At 36.3% G+C, this 15,780-nt stretch overlaps 1 protein-coding gene across 2 annotated transcripts; it reads right to left on the reverse strand.

Annotated features, from left to right (window-relative positions):
- Positions 1–228: 228 nt before the first annotated feature.
- Positions 229–14,260, reverse strand: LOC136221593 (AP-2 complex subunit alpha-1-like). 2 transcript variants are annotated; one of them, XM_066008975.1, is made up of 27 exons: positions 13,848–14,260; positions 11,382–11,513; positions 10,865–10,990; positions 9,260–9,322; positions 9,074–9,171; positions 8,780–8,987; positions 8,556–8,627; positions 8,383–8,475; positions 7,763–7,864; positions 7,529–7,626; positions 7,207–7,288; positions 6,488–6,576; positions 5,838–5,943; positions 5,698–5,763; positions 5,440–5,546; positions 5,244–5,348; positions 5,032–5,152; positions 4,709–4,891; positions 4,383–4,613; positions 3,263–3,343; positions 2,943–3,107; positions 2,756–2,842; positions 2,522–2,647; positions 2,006–2,086; positions 1,852–1,923; positions 951–1,030; positions 229–866 (listed from the first exon to the last, which is right to left on the reverse strand). In XM_066008975.1, exons 1-27 carry the CDS (start codon positions 13,977–13,979, stop codon positions 707–709), a joined length of 3,066 nt encoding a protein of 1,021 aa, XP_065865047.1. In that variant the 5' UTR covers positions 13,980–14,260; the 3' UTR covers positions 229–706. The 2 variants fall into 2 exon arrangements, with proteins under 2 accessions (XP_065865047.1, XP_065865046.1); XM_066008974.1 differs by having other exon boundaries at positions 4,706–4,891.
- Positions 14,261–15,780: the final 1,520 nt, after the last annotated feature.

The following is a 15,780-nucleotide window of genomic DNA, read 5'->3' on the forward strand; positions in this document are numbered from 1 at the left end:
TAAAATGATTTTTACCTCGTTCTCTTCTTTATAACACCTTTTGAAATTTTAGCGAGTCCTTGGGCAATAATTGTCCAAAATGACTATTGAAATCAATATAAAGTGATTTTATTGAAGGAAAACAAAATTTAGTAAAGTAAAACAGATTTCAGAGATTATGCATTTTACCCGTTATAAGTTAGAAAATTTAACTAATTTTTTAAAGCAAGGGATGAATTAAACAAAATCTAAATTCAGAATTCCCCTGTAATTACTCTTATTGGAAATATAACTATGCATTGACAATCAAATACAAACTATTACAACTCATTCTACTCCATGTAATATCTTACAATGCTCTGTCTCTCTCGGGTCTCATAACACAAACAAATCCAGTAAAAAAACTGGGTAAATAAAAATAAGGGGAAAAATGAAAAAATAATACCCTCACCCCAAGTGATTAAAAAAAAGAAAAGAGGAAAAAACTCACTAAGCACATTACAATTGTGCGAAAGAATTTCAAAATCCCGACCAACCCCCTGGAAAATTACACGAATTAAGTTTACCGCGATTAAGCTGACCCTTGATTCCGCCAGCCCTTGCATCATGAATATCCTGATCCACCTCTCCATTCGAGGGATTAGACGGGTAGGCCAGCTGTATAAATGAGGTTTACAAGCGTATAATGAACATATCTTGAAGCGTCAATCACCTTCAGATCAGATCGTTACAGCAAACCAGCCAACATAGCCCCAGGATCTGTCAAAGAGGCGACTGGACTAGTTGGTTGAGCTACTTGAGGTGCCGGTGGTGGTGGTGCAGGAGTAGTAGGTCCTCGGGTTGCGGTAGGAATGGAAACCAATTGTTCTTTTATGAACTCTTTCAGCCTGCACATGAAAAGGTCAGAATCATGCAGCATTTTAAGAAGTGTGGAGAGAAATCGATGGAGCCAGGATATTGTAACTACGTACTCGAATGTTAGAGTAGGGTCCCCTGAGGCGACTGTCATTCGCAACTGTGTTCTATCTGAGGGATCAGTTTCAACTCTTGCCTGAAAAGTTAAATTGAAAAAGGAAGTCAAACAGCAGTTAGAGAAATAGCAGGAATAAAATTGAAGGGGTCCCGTAATCCTCGCTAAACCGACTTGAATCTGTACTAGGTTTCAGATAAAGTCTGTGTTTTTCTTCAAACTCGCAATCCACCCCCACCCCCTCTTTCGTTGCTGACTATTGCGAATCTGTTGTCACCCCCCTCTTCCTTCAAGAAAAGTTTTATTTCGAGTGGCCACAGGCTGCTCGGTTTAGTGTCGCGAATTGGTATACAGTAGGTTGAGTTTTTAGTCCAGAAGTGAGCAAATTAAGTTCAATTTAGCAAGTTCCGCTCCATTTGATGGAGGTGGATCTGTAAATTGTGATCTGAGTGGAACATCTTGGAGTTCATATCACAATGTCAAATCCCAAATACTATCAGCGCAAATTCACGGCTATCCAAATGGAGCTTTCGATTGCATTTTAATGAAAAATCCAATGGAAAGAGACTCGACATGGAAACGAAGCAAAAGCCACGGTGTGAGGAGTACAAGTGTTCCCTACTCTCGATATTCACACTTCGCAGCAGTGGGGTACGTAGTGTCATACAGCCTTCTGAACCCAGCTCAAGTACCGCTTTAATGGGCGAACGACTGTCAATAGGTTTAGCCAGGGCATTTTATATCACGACTTCCTATTCATCATTTTTTAAAACGGGGACACAAATAGTTCATGGGATAAATTCGAGTTGTTTAGGCCCCTATGCATTTCATCCTTTCCAGAGGGAAAAGAAAAAATCAGACCACCACACAAAATCTTATCCTATCAAAGACTTAATTCTTACCAAACAAAGCATCGGCCTTGTACTCTCTGAGTAAAAAGTTGTACTGGCAACCAGGTTATTCGGATTTGGATCCTATGACAGAAAATTAAATGGTCAGCAGTTACTTTGCAACTCATAGAAAGGGGGGGAAAAGAGAGACAAACAAGTGACTTACAAGCCCAGGACAAACCATCAATCGGAAACTTGTAAATAGGTTTGCCATTTCTGCAAGAGGCAGCGGTCTTACTCCTCTAACCTGTGCAAACAAATAGAAAATGAAGTGTGCAAAATATCAATAAACACACAACAGCATAAGAATAACTCAAATCGATTGTAAACGTCAATAAGTCCTGCAGTTCACTATATTTTTTCAGTTGGAATGTCAAAGGTAGTTTACATATGTTATCCTGCGTTAAAAGTGATGAAAAACCTACATAAATTGTTAAATACAAATCATGACAGCTAACTTCTTTTTTCTATTCAGACTTCAATCGACTACAAAAATTAATATCATTCATTTTCATGGCATTCCCGACATCTTTCTACCTGCTGAACATGGTCTACACAAATAGGTGGTCAAACATTATCCACCAGTACTGGAGATGGTGTCATGCAATAAAGCAGCCTCTGAGAAAATGATATGTACTTTAAAATTTTCATATTTTCCAAACATAAGGAATAATATACGTACTACTTCTTGAAGCTTCAGAGGTGGCCCTGATAGCGACCTCCATTGAGGAAAGAACTCGTCTGCTGTCACTAATATGGGCTGAAAAAATTTGTTGAGAACAGCTGGAAGGCGAAGCTTGACATTGACCTATAAAAGAAGGTCCAAAAGTAAAGTATTAGATTCATAATTGCATTTTCACTTCGTGAAGATTGGTGACAAAGAAAACAAAAAATAAATATTTTGTCTGATAAGTACCAAATTATTCCCGGGCTTATAGGAAAAATCGAGAACTGCAACATCCCTGCTTGGGTGAACATTCAAGACTTCAAGTGGACATTGGACCTAATTAATTGATGAGGAAACCAAGAAAGTGGGGAACAGGATTAAAGGTCCAGATGCAAGAAATATCCAAAAAATAAAAATTAGCTAGAAGCATTCTAACCTGTGCCCGTGGAGGAATTGTGTCCGGTACTAATGAGAGTTCCATCTTTAAATGGGCAGGAGGTAATATTACAGCCTGAACAGAATTAAGTGGAGAAGTATTTTTGTTTCCCAGGAAGAGAACAAGACGCCCTTGTTGGGCCCGCCAGTCCGCTTTAATGCCAATCTGGAAAAAAATTGCAAGATTCAAAAGAATAGAAAGTCAAAAGATGCAACAGAAAAACCTGGCTTGAACCTGAAGAGAAAATAGTTAATCATAAATGTGCTGAATTAACCCATCAAGAAGCATAAATATACTACAAAAAAAAAAAGACGTAATACCTGAATATTTGGATCCTCGTATAAGACACCACTATCTTTCAAGCATAAAGCATAAAACCTTTCATTGGTATTTCCTATAGGCTGCAAACGAGGTACACAGAGAGCTCATGAGAAACAACAATATACACTATACAAATTCTGCAACGTCTCAATAGCAGAACAATCAAATTCATGGTTGTCAGGAACCACTTGAGCTAAAAGCTAAAGATGACAGTTAAAGACCCAATTCATATTAATATCTGACACACCCCCACACGCAAAATGCCAACTAGGCTTGAAAACCATGTCATAGAACCACTTGAACTAAAAGCTTAAGCTAGTAATTAAAGGCACATTTCATATTAACATCTGACACATACAAACACGAGATTGTCCACTGGACTTGAAGCGTGCACAACACAGGCCATATTACCATATCCTGCAATTTAATCAACAAATGAGGTTGCCAGGATTCGAACTTTTGATCACTTGGTCAAAGAGGCTCTGATACCATGTCAAGGAACCAATTGAACCAAAAGCTTAAGCTTATAGTTAAAGACCAAATGCATATTAAAGTCTGACAACGGTAGAGGATGGGAACAACATGATAAATTTGAGTAAAATGTATAGGAAAACTAAAGAAAAATAAATTATCTTTTAAGATAATTTTTCAAATATTATCAATAGTATGAGGGTGAGCCTTGGCGCAACGGTAAACGTTGTTGTCGTGTGACCAAGAGGTCACGGGTTCGAGTCTTAGGAGCGGCCTCTTGCCAAATAAATTGGCAGGGGAAGGCTTGCCCCCAGTACACCCTTGTGGTGGGACCCCTCCCCGGACCCTCGCTCAGCGGGGACGCGTAGTGCGACCGGGCCGCCCTTTTTTTTATTATTATTATCAATAGTATGTCAAGCAAAAGACACTAAAGAGTCATGCACAGAAGTGACTTAATGAGAATAATAATCTGGTAAGAGAAGGATAGGGAGTGCAATATAAATAGGAAAAACAGAACTCTTATCCAAAAGGCCTAGGTAAGTAAACCCAATTAACTGATCCTCACCAGTGAATGAGCTTAAACATAAATACAAAAAAACAAGTCGAACAGATACAGAAATATAGTACAGAACTTGTAGAACAGATCACCTGAACAGAATTTGTCTCTTCTCCAACAGGCACAATAGCTGCACCATCCACTGCATCTAGAACACCTTCAGCTCCAGGGACTGCATTTTGCTCAATAACAGCCCCTGGAGGACCTTCAATAGCCAGGGGGCCCAAAAGATCACCAATAATATCCGCTGAAGGAAGTTGAAGATCAACCTTGTTCAAAGTCCCATTTACATGTGCCAGTCCTCGTTCTCCTGAATTATGCTCCTGTCGACACAAATTCCAATATATCAAGTAAACAATCACGTCAGAAGTTCTGCAGGAGAAACAGGCATTCACACAAGGTAACAAGAACTAACTACATCGCTGCTCATGCTGGGCATCTTGACGAGGGTAAGCTGGCCAACTGTTGGAGGTGGCCCATTACTAGGAGGTTGGTCACTCACAACCAAAACATTTGATGTATGCTGCTGGGCCCGCAACTTTATAGCACTTTGCTCTGCGGTATCAATTTCTGCATCTTCAGCCTTTTTAATCAATGCAGACTGAATGCAGAAAGAGAAAACAAGTGTTAGTGTTAATTGTGTGCAAATCAATTCTAACTCAAAGTCTATGAAGATTTTTCTGATTGTAACTGCAGAGAAGTCTTTTTTTCAAACTAATATAGCCAAGTCACAGTACCCACCTGACGCTCAGGGAATTTAGGCATCTCAGCCAATATGTCCATTAAAGCTGCACCTTTCCTACTTAATGCAAAATACTCAACTGCTCGTTGCTGTATTTCAGCATCAATGCAACTCTCGTATCTATAAGAAAACAAGACTGTGTTAAGGTTCATAAGCAATCCGAGAAATGCCATCTCAAAACTAGAAAATCATAGAAGTCAAGTTTTCTCACTTGGTAAAGATTGCCCAGATTACTTTTTGCAGTTCTAGGTCAGGGGGTTGAGTGTGCATTAAGATCTTAGCATATGTTGAAAGAAGAATTGGAATGGTAGAAGTTCTGCAGATAAATTCGTCACTCTAAGATATAACAGCTGAATGGGGCAAAAACAAAAAACAATAAAGAATAAGGCAATCTTAAAGCGTCTTACGACACAGTAGGAAGCTTTTCATGTATCACACTGAATATTTCCTTTGGACTGCACCCAGGCCGTCTGGCAAGAAGGTGGCCAAACTCTCCAAGGAGATATGCACTAACCTGTAACACATGTTTTATTGCATAAACAAATTAACCATTTAAACCGTCTTTGTAGCATAGCTGCTCCCACCCTTTCCCTTTCTTCCTACGTTATATAATTTATAAGCACTATGACATTCAAGGTCTTCATGCTTCATACTCAAATACAAACCTTGACCATTGTCTCATGTATGGCAGGCTTGTCAAGATACTCTCTGGCTTTTGCTGCAGCATAAGGCTGAGAAAATATTTCATGTCTCAGTTGAAGGTTATCTGAAAGAAATCTTGTACATGATACAAAAATAATAATACCTGTAGGTCTTCATTGTTTGTAACAAACTGCACAACACGAAACCATATGTCATCACTAACAAAATCCCCTGCCTTGTCAATCAACTGTAGGATCACATCCACATACCTATGCGAGGTAAAATGACATCATATGCACAGAATAACGTTTTCTACAAACAGCAACTTCAACAGCAAAAACTACATGTTAAATTTGGTAAGCAAGATAACGTATATCAAGGTAAAATGGAAATACCCAGATGGATTATTCTCACTGAACCATCAATTCTATGATTTGGTTTCTAAAAATTGGTCATGTGCAAAATGAATAACGGGCAATCAACCATGACATTTATTAGATGTTAGCCTATACTATAGGCAGCAGAGTTACTAAATTGACTTATTTTGCTTTTGTGAATCTGCTGAGCTTCTTCCTATTTCAAAGCTCCTTAGACAGCACTCCTAGAGTACAATGAAAGAACATTTTTAGAGTTTTTATTATGAAACCTTGTGTTCCTTATAGGTATTTCCCAAAGACAGTGAATTTTTTTTTTATGTCAGCAACAGAAGGACTTGTTAATCTTGTAGCTGTCACATAAGAAATAGCAGGGATTTCATGCAAATCATGATTTTTTCAACCTTTCCAATATCTTGCACCAGGAAAATATTCTTACCAAGATAAATCAGGTGCGAACTTCTCTGCAAGAATAGCAGCTTTAAGAGATAATTCCTCACGCATTGCAAAATCTGCTGCACTAAGATACTGAATATAAGGTGAAAATCAGCGACATAAACATTGTATGCTTCACCTTGACAAAAACAAAATTCTTAATGGGTTATAAGAAAATTACATATATATCCCATGAAATTACAAGGGGTAAATTTCACCTATGCCACTTGAACTTATCTGTGTTTTCCACTTTAACCCCTGAACTTCACTTTGTCACATAAAAAGGCTTGAATTTACTCGAGTTGCAACTGAAGTATATTATTCGAAAGTGATTAAACGATTAGTTTCACCTAGATTTACAACCCAGTCAAACCAAATAAGTTGTTTATCTTTTTAATTCAATATGAAATTTCATATTTGTCATTGCCCAACTCTTTTCCACATTGCATCAGAAAAATTTGGTTTGTATGAGGACTGATGCAAGTCAAACTAACAGCCAATTATTACCACGTCAATATTTTATTTGGAATATGATGGATAGGTACTTTTTGGTTAAACTCTATTGAGTTTGAGCATTTTTATGTGACAAAGTAAAGTTCAGGGGCTAAAGTGGCACTGTGGAAGATAGGGATAAGTTTGAGGGCCATAGATAAAATCCACCCCTACTACAAGTAAATTCTTGCATAACAAGCGAACAACTAATAAACCCAGAATCAACAGCACCTGTAGTAGTTCTTCCACTATGTCCTTTGCATTTGAAACATCACACATACCATACAATAAATCAAGAGCCCGCCGACGAATGCTGGAGGAATTGGAAGTCAAAATGAGTAAATTCTGGACATATTTAAAATCACCTCATCTTTAAACCGTAGCAGATGGAAATAAGGGTGTTTGTTTTTCTCCTTAACCGACAAAAGAAAATATGTAAGGAGCTTCAAAAGAAGAGAACATAACATGGTTTATTTAGTAGACAGAATTTTCAGAGAACTACGACAGCATAAAAAAGGGAATTTTCAAACACTCGGAAACACTCAAGTTTAACCTGATATCTGGATCTTTAAGTGAGGTGATTATTTGAGCCTGATGTCTTTTGATGATATCTTGCACATCTGTAACCATCAACATCCGAGTCATATTTTCCTACATAAAAAACAATAGAGCCATGTAATGCCCAATCAAATAACGGCAAGATAGAGATGATCAGCCATAAGCAGACATAAAACTTCTACTTAACCAAGATAGAGATAATTACAGTCATAGTTTTTCCACAGCTTACCAAACCAAGATAACGTATGTTCGGTTCGCGAACAGCAATAAATTTTCCAAGCAGCGCAACACATTGAGACATCATCTCTTTCTCAGCATCAAGATGCATGACCTGAAACAAGGAAATTAAACGTCAAGCCCACATAACCTCGGCATGAGGAAAGGGCTAAAGTAAACACATTTTCCATCCATATTAGAGTAGATAGAAGAAATTTAAGACATGCTAAAATGAACAGGTGGGGAAGTTGGCCACCTGGAAACCCCAGAGATAAGAGAGAAAGGTTCCAAATATAAACAAATGTATTATTCTTACATTATTGTATGTTTAGGTGTAAAAATTAAATATTTATATTGATAATCATGATGTGATATTTCTCCTGATAGGAATCATCTCCTCAAGCTAAAACACATGGTAAACCGCAAAAACAAACTACAAATTCTTAAAATGTTTCAGAAACCTATGCTTAATTTTAGTAAGTTCAGCCAAACTGCCCAAGTAGTACTATTTCTACTGTTCCAAGAAGACATTTGAAAACCCATCCAAATCAAAGTGACACAAAATCATACTACGAACATCATTCTGTGAGACATAATTCAAATCCTAAAGAGCTTATTGAACAATATACTCACAAGAGCAAGGGCCTCAAAAAGAACAGCATGAGCTGCATTATTCTTATTTACATTCTTTACAACATCAGTTCCCATTAATATGCGCTGTAAAACCTGAAATCACGATTTAAGATTTCATGAGAATCAGAGATCCTATGGAACTATGAAAACAAATGCAATGAGTAAACTCGTACCTCAAACAACGATCTTCTTGTATTAGGATCTTCAACAGTTGGAAAATACTGAAGTGCTCTCATTGTTTTAACCTGTCCATTTAAAGGTTACATCAGCAAAAGAAATTAATCATATTACAAATAAAGACAATTATATCTCCTTAGCAACAAAGTTCATATGAAACTCCTTTTACTAAATTTGAATAGTAATACTAATAACAGAAAAAGCTAGAGGAAATACAAACCTGAAGCCAGGGAGATGGGATTCCATAATAAGTGTATTCTTGTGGAATATCCTGATTCCTTGCAAGTCGCTCCAATGTCTTGACACATTTTGGAAGACAGCTCGAGTATGCTTCATGGTGATTTGATACCAAAGCAACAAGAAGGCTCATAGAAGATGTCAAAACACCAAGATCACGTTCATCTAACAGTTGAGTCATTCGATCCGCCCTAAAACATTGGCAGAAGATAATTACAGCTGCCATATGCTGAAAAAAAGGCAAGGTTAGATTTCATTGCGAAAAATTCAAGCATACCAGCCATCAACATTGACAACATCTGGGTTTTTCCTATATAATCGCAGCAAGCATAATGCAGCCTTTTTTCTCACTAGTGGTCTGCAGCTACTCGAAATCTGAAACAAAAACCAGAGAAAAGGGGATGAGTATTAGGATCAATTGATTTCAATTTATGCCAATTCACAATTTTTTTGCAATCCTTACAAGTAACTTTTGAACATCTGCTGCTAATGATTCAGCAAATTCTCTCCCACCGATATTGCCAACCTGAAAAGATAGAATCAAAACCACAGTAAGGTCGATGCAAGGTTGGTGGTTTCTCTGATCCAGCAGGAAATTTTGAAAAGATTCTTGTTGTCATTGGAAATTTTTTTATTGATCTAAACAAAGAACAACAGGAACCATAATACACTACTCCAATATAAATTAGATAACTGTTGTTCTTACACATGAAATAGCGTTTAGCTGGCAACAGTAACAAGGATGCTAAAGTCAAAATATATTAATACTGTCAAATTCATTCCAAACATGCAAGATGTTAGAACCACTTCTGTTGCATTGACCTTTCAGTTGAGTTCAAAATTTCTCCAAAAACTTTTAATGGGGAAATTTCGTTCAGAATAAAGATTCAGACTGCGTAAAAGAGCTGAAAACTGAGATTACTGATGAAAAACCATTAGATATTAATGGGCTTGTCCATGCAAAGGTAAGACATGGCCTTCCTTTCCTCAACGCAACAAAATATCAAAACACCCCACTAAATAAACTTAGGGTTCTTTGTTGAAACCGAAAATGCAAAGACTTAGGGCAACCAAGGTAGTTCTCCTCCTTCCAATCTTCCTCCTGTTTTCCTCACATGTATAAATAATCAGAAAGTTGTTTTCCCATACACATAGGCATAACCTTCTAAGGCTATAATTCTTGGCCCATAAAAGATGCCAATCCTCAAGAGATCTCATAACTAAACATGCAAGTTGTCATATTCTAGTTGTCAAATTACTGAAGCCTTAATTCTGCTGCATTTTGGAAGAACGACTAAACAAGCATCTATGGACCAAAAATATGACCCCTCCATCCTCATTTTATGGAATATTGCTTAATTTCAATAATTAAAAAATAAATAAAAATTATCCCAAGCCAAAAAATCAAAGTTACCCTAGAAGATGCCACTGTCTACCACATAGCCTTCCAAGAATTAAATATGCTTCGCATAATGATATCACAAGCAGTCCATACCTGACACAGCTCATCTTGCCTGATCCTTAACACACATATCCACCAACGTTCATATGATAATTCGGAAATTTCTAATGTCAAAATTTGATACTCATACTCTGAATGTAAGGAATATTCCAATTCACATCCTCGAGAAGAATGCATACAAGAGTTGATAAAAGTAACAAATGCAAGTCCGGATCTTCATTTTTAATGAAGAAGGTCTACACAAAGGAGGTTGCTCAACCAAGGATTTCTTACCTGACTATAGCACAATGGTCATATCTAAAAGCCACAGTAGTGTGTATACATATAAGTTATCCACTTATCGTTCATGAATAACACAGCCATTTCATTAATTCCACTGGGAGTAGCATTCACAGCCATGTATGTCTAAAGTGTGGAAACATACAGTTTTGGTGTACAATGATACAGAAAAACCCTTTCTACGAACACCATATTAATACCGAATACTTTTAGATAAGAAAACGCATCATCTCTGTTGAAGGAGAGGAATATTGAAAGCCAACTTCAAAACTGAACAGTATGATTTCATGGTTTGAGAATCATATGAAAGATTTCTTGACAACATACCATAGTCAATGCCAGGCACTGAAAAGTTTCATTTCTACCAATAATGTCATTGCGCACGGTATTTATTGCTAATCTCAGAAAATCATGGTTCTCATTGAGCAAACATGAAGTCACTATGTAGCCAACCTGTACCAATAGTAAAATGTAAGCAAATAGCACAATTTAATTTAGAACACATGACTATATCTAAAGATGAAACTTCCAACAAGAGGGATTTAAACTATAACAATGACACAAATATCAAATCTTCAAAGTTCAGTGAGGCATCATTGATTTTTGATACTATGCCAATTTCATTTGGCATAAAAAGATTTCACTCGGATATCTCTCATAATGTTTATCATGAATTAATACCAGCAGAAACAATTATGTAAACTGGGGTACATAGCATGGATTATAGCAAACATTGTAAACAAGCTTAATAATTGTTTACATCAATCTAACTCATAGAAGCCAATAATCAACCACCGCATGTTTACAAATCAATGGAGGTCATCCAATACAAAGGAAAAGGTACCTGCTTCTCTGGGTATTTTGGTGCGGATATTAAGGACACAGCTTCCATGTGACCAAAATCTACATCATAACCCAGCATATAAATGTAAAGCATCTTCCAGACATATTTCTTCTTTTCATAAGGAGACAACCCCTGTGAAAACAAAGGAACCATAAATAAATGTTTTCTCAACCAGAAAACTTTACGAGTGTTTAAAAAAGGGAATAAGGGATCCATAGAAGAGAGAAGGAGAAAGATTGAAAAAAGTGTCTCCCCTCGAGGCTCTTTTGTTTCCAGGGGCTGGGCGAGAGAAAGATTGAAAAAAACAAATGTAAGTCTCCGATTACTCGCTACTCTGTAAATTATACAGACGGTTTATTGGCAAATAATAGGAAAACATAAAATTAGAGAATAAGCTAGCTAAAGAAATTCAAGAAATGGTTATGAGTAAGTGCTATAATGCTATGTGAAAATACATAATGATTCAACACAATCTTTTCACAAGGTTAAACTCTATAGTAATCCATCTCTTGGTGTGCATAGAAGCTAGCATTCCAAACTGCCATTTTTATCATAAGTCACCAATCTATCAAGCATAGAAAGAGTAGAATTTCATTCAAAAAAGCATAAAAAAGAGAGTAAAAAGATGAGATTAACTCCAAAATCTAATAAATTAAGAAATCTCAAAAAAAAAAAAAAAAAAAAACCCAGAAGATTAACCTGCATGGTAAAAAAAAGGTCATAACAACAAACTTCTCAAACTTAAGTCGTACAACTCCCCCACCTTAAATGAGTGAACTACCAGAACTGCTCTTCTGTTTTCCAGGGTATATGCCTTTAGTTCTTACCATTTCAAATTTCCAAGATCAGTTCAAATGCCCCGGCGAATTGATGTAAAAGTTGAGTTAAAAAAATTGTATTTCTAGGGATTAAAACTTGTGATTGAACTTAAAATATATGGAACTACAATGTAGTGAAAAGGTTTTATAATGAAGGAAATAGTAATCTACCTCATCAGGATATATGTCCATACATACATCCCCCTACTTGAGTAGAGCTACAGGTATAGATCAACAACCATGAAAGTGAAAATGCACAGCAGCACGAGCAAGATCAAAGCTCAGAAAAAGTATATACAGTCAAACAAAAGCATGCAAATTCTAAATTTGTGGTCATTGTAAACCCGCCACTTCCAATGAAGTAGCTTTTCTCTATAAATAAAACAGTAGCTCTTAGAAATCCAAGTTTTCGAACTTTTCAAGATCTAAGGAAAATTATAAAAAAAAAAAAAAAAGAAAGAAGCACATCACACTTGAGTTGGAGTCTTGGAGAATACAAATAAAAATGAGCTAGGAGCTATTATAATCTGCAGCCTCTCCATCAAAACCTAACACTTCGTTTTCTGTATTTTTTTTTCTTTCTTTCTTTCTTTTTTCCCTTGAGGGCGAGCCTTGGCGCAACGGTAAACGTTGTTGTCGTGTGATCAAGAGGTCACAGGTTCGAGTCTTAGGAGCGGCCTCTTGCCAAATAAATTGGCAGGGGAAGGCTTGCCCCCAGTACAACCTTGTGGTGGGACCCCTCCCCGGACCCTCGCTCAGCGGGGACGCGTAGTGCGACCGGGCCGCCCTTTTTTTTTCCCTTCTGAAGTGTCTATCATGGAGCAGAAAGTAAATTCTATAAATGCTAGACAAATATCATGGGGACAACAGCGTATGCTGAGTAAGTAGAAGGAAATTCACGACACTTATCTGAGAATGCAAGAAACCAAACTTCAATCGAAGTATGGTGGCCCGCACCAATAGTTCTACAACCTGAAGTTTTCCAACTAGTCCTTGAAGTTCCAAATCAAAATATGTCATTCATAATTCATATATATGGATGGGCCGACCATCAGTTCTTAACAACCTATAACTTCATAATAAACTTAGCCCCAAGTAACTCTCATGCCTACAAATAATCATGGCTTGAACCTATGTCTTAGCCTTTTGTTCGAAAAGATTATCTAGATTCTTACAGCACATTCCAAATGCTGGAACCATACAAGTCACTGAGACTGAACTGTGAAACACTCTAAATATCCATACTACATATCTAAGCTTAAGAGTACTAATAGAAGAAGGGTTGACAAAATTGCATTCATGTCATCAAGAAAGAATGAAAGTACATTACGTTCAAGCTGAAGTTAAACGCCAATCAGTTGCATAAAGTTTATTCAAACTCTTCCCTTTTACAGCATTTCCACTTGGCTACATTAAACTAATACTGATTAAACCCCCAAAAAAATCCTATAAAAAGCTAAAGTATCTCGTTGCATGAGCTCAGTAGAGTGAACAAAATTTTGCTTCCTTCTCTATAATCAGAAAACAGAAATAATAAGCAATGGAGCAACTTTCCCCTTCCTCGAGATCAAAACTATGAGAAAAGATGGACATATTTGTGCAAAACCACTGGACAAGGAAAATTAAACAGGCAAAATAAAACCCTAACCTTTTCATTTTTGAAGCGAGTACGGATGTTGCCAAGCTCTTTATCGACACGAAGCCTCTCCTGCTCTTTGTTTGGGCAATTACGAACATCGCTGATAAATACAGAAAGACCTCTCATGCCTGAAAGCGCCATTTTCTCTCAGATCCAGCAAGAGAGGTAGGCTTACTCTCTCTTCCAGCTCCAAATTCCGAAATCCTCTCTCTCACTTGCGAAACCAAAGCACAGAGAGATAATGAGATCCAAAGCGAAGATGTAGGGAGGGGTTTTCAATGGAGATCTGAATATAAGATGAAGCAGAACCAAATTGAGGAAGAGAATGCTATGATCTAGAGAGAGAAGAGATAGAGAAAAAATGTGTTGTGTTTAGAGAGAGAAAGAGAGGTGGACTGAGAGGAAATTTGGAAAAGCCGTCGAGGCTGTGCGGGAGACGACTTTTATTTTACTATTTAGCCCTTCAACTTTTATTCGTTTTTCATTCTAGAATTTTAATTTCCAAATAATTTCATTCTATATATTTAAAGGTAAAAAATAATCAACTAATTCCATTTGCATTTCAAATTTACATTTTTAGAACGTATGTCTGATATTAAAATATTTTTTAATTGAATTATATTCATATAGCTTAATATCGAAAATATACCGAAATTTATAATTGATTGATGGGTTAATACACATATTTGCCCTTGTGTTTTCTCGGAAAAACAGATTTGCCCTTAAATCAAATAAACCCACAAAACTATCCCTAAATTTTCCATAAACCTGCAATTATACCCTAATCTGACGGAGCTGCTAAACGGCGATGACATCAAACCTTCTTATCTCCAGAAAAACTTCAGAAAAGAACAACCAATCACAAACAAAAAATATGCACATTCAATTTCGATTAAAAGCAAGTTAGAAGAACAGATTGGTCAAAATTCATTTTCATAAACACTCAATCAACCTAATAAAATGGCGTCTAAACCTCCTAATTAATCCAAAAGCAATAGCAATAGAAAACAATAAGAAACCAAATGAATTTTGATTGTCGTCATCCAATTTTTTTGGAGACAAGAAGGTTTGATGTCATCACCGTTTAGCAGCTCCGTCAGATTAGGGTATAATTGCAGGTTTATGGAAAATTCAGGGATAGTTTTGTGGGTTTATTTGATTTAAGGGTAAATCTGTTTTTCCGCGAAAACATAAGGACAAATATGTGTATTAACCCTTGATTGATGGTAAATATGTCAAATTAAAATATCAAGATTCAATCAATAAAAATTGAAAAAAAAATCACATCCTAAAACAAAAATATCCAAAAAGAAATTTCATACATTCACAATCAAGAAGTATTATATTCTTTTTCGAATTCGTCTTGAAATGAGAAAGAAACGTCCGTTTTATTTTGGAAACATCCAATATCAAAATCACAACGAATTATATAATGTATTTTTATTGTATTATTGGCGGGTATTTTACCAAGTATGTTTATTAAATCAATTATTTTTATGCAATTTCTATTGAAACATATACTCGAATGTAGTTACAGAGTTTAAAATTGTTGTTTTCTCCTATATATCTTTCTAAGTTTATATTTAATCAGTATTTTCTCTTTCTAAGCGGAAGCATGTTGGAATTTAGGAGACGAATTTCAAAAAATTTTCCTAAACAAACAATCAGTGTGATCCAATCACTCTGATAAACAGTCAAACATCCGATGTCTGACATCAAATCCTTAACCAAGATCATTAAGTTCTTTAATAATCAAATTGATATTTATACTACGAGATTGGAATAAATACCTCTTGTAGATTCCAATCGGGTATTAAAGCTTTTCTAGCTGTGAAGCCTCTAGTCCGTCCACTAAATCGATTAGATCAAGCCTTACATAAATTCACCTTGCTCAAAGTTGAACATACTGATATCTTCCAATATCATATATTATATATACAAA

Source organism: Euphorbia lathyris, chromosome 3, assembly GCF_963576675.1.
Source record: "Euphorbia lathyris chromosome 3, ddEupLath1.1, whole genome shotgun sequence".
Lineage (NCBI taxonomy): Eukaryota > Viridiplantae > Streptophyta > Magnoliopsida > Malpighiales > Euphorbiaceae > Euphorbia > Euphorbia lathyris.

Excerpts from the sequence above, each read along its gene's own strand:
- LOC136221593 (XM_066008974.1), bottom strand. The coding sequence starts at position 13,979 with ATGGCGCTTTCAGGCATGAGAGGTCTTTCTGTATTTATCAGCGATGTT. Across the intron at positions 11,514-13,847 it reads CTCGCTTCAAAAATGAAAAG|GGGTTGTCTCCTTATGAAAA; the intron begins GTTAGGGTTTTA and ends TTGTTTTCACAG. Across the intron at positions 9,323-10,864 it reads AGTGCCTGGCATTGACTATG|GTTGGCAATATCGGTGGGAG; the intron begins GTATGTTGTCAA and ends CTATCTTTTCAG.